This window comes from Octopus bimaculoides, chromosome 24, assembly GCF_001194135.2.
Source record: "Octopus bimaculoides isolate UCB-OBI-ISO-001 chromosome 24, ASM119413v2, whole genome shotgun sequence".
NCBI classification, from domain to species: Eukaryota; Metazoa; Mollusca; class Cephalopoda; order Octopoda; family Octopodidae; genus Octopus; species Octopus bimaculoides.
Window position 1 is genome coordinate 31,469,019 of NC_069004.1, and position 5,205 is coordinate 31,474,223.

General features: G+C 35.6%; 1 protein-coding gene across 1 annotated transcript in view; it reads right to left on the minus strand.

Annotated features, from left to right (window-relative positions):
• LOC106878045 (uncharacterized) overlaps positions 1–5,205 on the minus strand; it is a 73,558-nt gene that overhangs the window by 54,393 nt on the left and 13,960 nt on the right. Inside the window, exon 2 of the mRNA XM_014927133.2 lies at positions 217–375. Within this exon, the coding sequence (XP_014782619.1) occupies positions 217–270 (54 nt within the window). The 5' untranslated portion in view covers positions 271–375. The remainder of the gene's footprint in view (positions 1–216; positions 376–5,205) is intronic.

Sequence of the window (5,205 nt, forward strand, 5' to 3'; positions counted from 1 at the left end):
TATATATATTTATATATATATATATATATATACACACACACATACATACACATGCACAAATATACTTAGAATGTCTCAATTAATCAAATTGTGTTGTTAATGAGGTACCAGAACTATCTGGAAAGGAAGGGAGATAATAAAAAAGGGAGTTAAGCAGGGATAACTTGGGTAAAATTTAAATTTTAAAAATTGAAAAAACATTAATTAAAATCTTACCGATATGTGGTGGTAATTAACCCAATCAAGGTGTTGTAATCCAGTGCTGTCCATCGTCTCTAAGCAGAGAACATTCAACAAGATTCTTGCTTTGCTGTTATGATAATGTTAATTCAAGATAATCCCAAAGATTATCAGTTTCATTGGTTGGTCCTTAAACTGAAAATAGAAAATAAAAAATGATTTTAGGCACAAAGCCAGCAATTTAAGGTGTGGGGGGATAAGTCAATGCCACTGACCTCAGTACATGACCGGTACTTTATTTTCTTGACCTCTCCAAATGGATGAAAGTTGACATCAGTGGCATTTGAGCTCAGAATGAGAACCAGAAGTTGTGGTAGTTGTGCAGGTAGTAGTTGATGGTGGTATTAATTGTAAATGTAGTGGTGTTGGTGGTGGTATGTGCAAAAGTAGCAGTGTTGGTAACATGAACTCCTAATTAGTATAATGAATGTTGTACATTTGTTTAAATAATTAAAACCTGCCAGTCACATGGCACAAGCATGAGTTTTATGTGAACTTGTGTTTTATATATTTTGCAATTTAAATAAGCATACAATTCGTTACTATTATGTTAAACTGTTGTATGTCCAAATTTGGCCAAATGTGTTTTTTTTTCAATATATATTTTTGCTTGCAATAGCCAGTTCTTTTGGTCAAACTATTCTACCTGCAGCAGCTTCAGATGCCAAGATATCGAAAATTGTCAAAGACTAATACAACAGTTTTGCTATGGAATGGTGAAACTATTTTTTCATTTACTGAAAAAGCAACATTTTGGACTTGATAGTAACAAATTGATTTCATCGTTACAGGATCACAGTTAATATTGTTACCCCTTCTCATATGTTCTGCTGTTGCTTGTGCTTCTGCTACAGCAATATAGGAATTTGCAGTTTACGGCTGTTTGATCCTCGTTCCTATGCCAGTGCTTATGAAATAAGCAAATTAGAAAACTTGACAGTAGCTACGGCAACGATAGCAGTAGCGGCCACAGCGAAGAAGAGCCAACAATTGAAAATGGCCACAGTCCAGATAACTCGAGAGAGCTTGCCATCAAATACAGAAATCTTTCCAAGTGTGATTTCAACATAAGATTTGTTAAATATGAAGATTTGCCACAAAGATAATAAAAAACAAAGTAAAGTAGGAAATACATGGGAAAAGGGGCTTCCAGCCAAGAAAAGGTCTGTTGCAGGAGCAAATACAAATGATAAGAGTAGGTAAATTTCTGGAAATTTTATTTTAATGTTTGCAGTGAATGGTAGCAAGTGATTAGATTGGTTACTTTGTTTAATTTTCTAGATAGAGCCATTCCAACTTATGTACCTGCACTATACAATGGGAAGGAAGTCAAGACAGAATTTAAACTATTTTAAATAGCATTAAGATATATGTGTAAGTGCATGTGTATATATACATGTCTGTGTGTGTGTGTGTGTGTGTATAGCTACAGGTGGAGCCATCTTGCCTCCTATCCACACGGTTTTAGGTTCAATTTCCACAGTACAACAGCTTGGGCAAATTTTTCATACTATAATCCTCCCAAGTGATGCAAGTGAATTTGGCAAACAGAAACTGTAAGAAGCCCATAATGTGTGTGTGTGTGTTTCTCCTTGTCTTCATATCATGTGGTTGTTGTAAATGAATGTCATTCATTGGCAATATTCTGAATAAAGCATGCCTGGCCAATACGAGAGGGGAAGACATGGGGATATTATCTTGCTTGGAAACAGGTGAGGATTGGTGAGAGGAAAGGCATCCAGTCTCAGAAACAAAAAAACACTGCCTCAGTAAAGCTACACCCAACCCACGCAACCATAGAAAAGTGGACATTAAAACAACATTAATGATGAGGATACAGACATACAGACAGACACACAAATATATAAAATAGGAGACAAGAATCTGGTGCAAACTGAAAACATATGAATTATAAATATAATCTGCTGATAAATATATAATGTGTGTGTGTATCTATGTTATAAAGCATACATGTGTGTATACATGATATATATATATAGACACACACTGTAAATAAACAAACAAAGATCAAAACAAAACAAAAAAAGCATTAATGGCAATATTGTGTGAGTGGAGATGAAGATTCTAAACGTTTGGAGAACGACCATTTTTTTTTTTCTAATTATTTATTTCTATATTTCTTTGTTTATTTTGGAGATTGGCAAAGGAAAAAGAGCTAAAAAGGATGAAGTAATAATAATAAAAATTGTGGAACAGAGGAGAAAGAGAGACACAGAGAGAATGAGAGAGACAGAGAGAGGGCGAGAGACACGAGATCAGCAAATTTTTATTATTTTTTTTTTTTATGTCCCATAAAAAGTTTAGCTAAATTTAGCTGCGAACATTTCACCAGTCTTGGAGACAAACAAATGAGCACCAAATTAATAGTTTGTATAAAAGGAAACTGGAGATGTGTGTGTGTGTGTGTATACACACACATACACGCATACACAAAGTTAACTAGAAGAATATATGAGGTTGTGTATCTGTGTATGTATGTATATGTGTGTATAGATTATATATACACACATATATCGGAAATGAGCTGAGTGTGTGTGTGTATATATATAAGCTGCACATACACATATAGGTACATACATACACGCATACACAACCTCATATAGTCTTCTAGTTAACTTTAATGTTTCTGTGAGCGTGTTTATATATATAATCCACACACATATATATGTACATACATACACGCATACACAACCTCATATTCTTCTAGTTAACTTTTTGTGTATGTGTGTTTGTGTGTGTGAGTGTGTGTATACACACACTCACACACACACATGGGAGGGAGTTGAGTGTGTGTGCGTGTATACATACACATATATACCCTTATATACATCCAAATATATATACACATATATTGCTCATTTTAAAACAATATACATACATACACCCCCACATATTTGAGAGGGAGTTAGATGGATATTTGAGAGGGAGTTATATGTACATACAAACATACAAAGATACATAGTGCTTGTTTTTTTAAACAATTTGACATTAAACTGAACGATTGTTGAATACCTTACAGTAACATACATAGAGAGAGAGAGAGAGAGAGAGAGAGAGTGACAAGGTGCATTGTCAGAGTTAAAATGATTTAAAGAGAGGGAGTTATAAAATTCCTAGATTATTCTAATTTTAGTATAGCATTATTAGACCTCTAATAAGCTGACCTGTCACCTTTTTTTTTATTCCAGATTGAAGGAGATGGTAGTGACAATACTTTGAACACATTCTGCTAAACACTGCTTGCCACAATTCCATTTTTGGTAACCAACCGTTTGATGGAGATGGGCATCAAAACTGACCCTCACCCTTCCTACAATCTAGATTTTGCTCCCCTAAGACTTCTGAAAGAGAACCTCAGGAGCCATCCTTTTGAATATGAAGGAGGCTATGTCAAGGGTCTTCACTTTAAATGTCTTCCATGGGGCCTTCACGAAGTGGGTGGAGTGCTACCAAAGAGCACAGAAGAGACTAGAGGTTCGTCCTTCTTTTGAAATCAATAAATGGTCCCTCTCCTAAAAAGGTCTGAAAACTTTTGGAATGCACCTCAGGTATGTACATCTTTTCATCTTTTACTTGTTTGAGTCATTAGACTGCAGCCATGCTGGAGCACTGCATTGAATTTCTAATCGAATGAATCAATTCCAGTCCTTATGTGGGTGGGAAACAAGCTTCTTACCACAGAGATACCTGCACCTATATATATATATATTACAACAATAAACTGGAATAAGAAAAGTCCTGCTCCCTCCAATTTAGAATTTGTCTTTGGTAAAGTCTGGTTTCTTTATAGAACAGTTTGACCTAAATTGTTGTTTTCTCCAGAATTTTTTTTTTGTAACAGACACTTTTAAAAATTGCATGTATGTGTGTGTGTATGTATGTATGTGTGTGTGTGTATATAATATAGCTACAGTTAAGCGTCTAAATATACTGGAAAAAACAATCTGTATGTGCAGTGACTAAAATAAATATTCATGAAACTCTCCCTCTCTCTACATACATACATAGATATATATATGTATATATATGTATGTATGTATGTGTATCGCAGTATGCTTACACAACACATTCCCTCCCAGACAGTCATATATTTTTTGTGCACACACCAGAACATATGGAGAAGAAAGAGCACAACTACATTCTGTTGATAGATGCCTAACGCAACCCCAGGACCAAAAAATTGACAGCAAAATGGTGATGATAACTATAATGCTGATGGTAGCAGTGGTGGCAGTAATGATGATAGTGGTGATGACAGAGGTGGTGGCGATGACTGTGGTGGAGGCGGTGATTCTGAGAATGGTAGTAGCAGTGGTGATGGTGGTGATGATGATGATGGGTGGTGCTAGTGGTGGTGACGGTGGTGGTAGCAGGGGTGGTGATGGTAATAGTGGTGATTATGATGATGGTGGTGGTGGTGGTGGATAAGGCTGTATAAAGCTGCCAGATTAAACAACAACAACAACAGCAACAGCATCATAGCATATCAGACGGAACTTCTCTCACTTTGGTCAGAAGCCAATCTGTCAAGGAAAAGGTATGCAGACAAAACCCTACTGTGGCTTCACACCAGATTCCTTAATTAACAAGCGAGGTGTAGTCATACACACCAACATGCATACTCTAGAAATATAAAAAAAAATATATGTATATATAGATATATATATAGGAGTGGCTGTGTAGTAAGTAGTTTGCTTAGCAACCACATGGTTCCGGGTTCAGTCCCACTGTGTGGCACTTTGGGCAAGTGTCTTCTACTATAGCCTCGGGCTGACAAAAGCCAGACATAAACTGGTAGGGGAGGGGGTTACATATAATGGAATGATAAAAAAAAAAGAAAAGAAAAAATTGAAAGTATACACAGTATAAAGCAGTAAAAAAAAATAATGATTATTATTGTTATCATTATTATTATTACTCTTTCTATTTTAGGCACAAGGACTT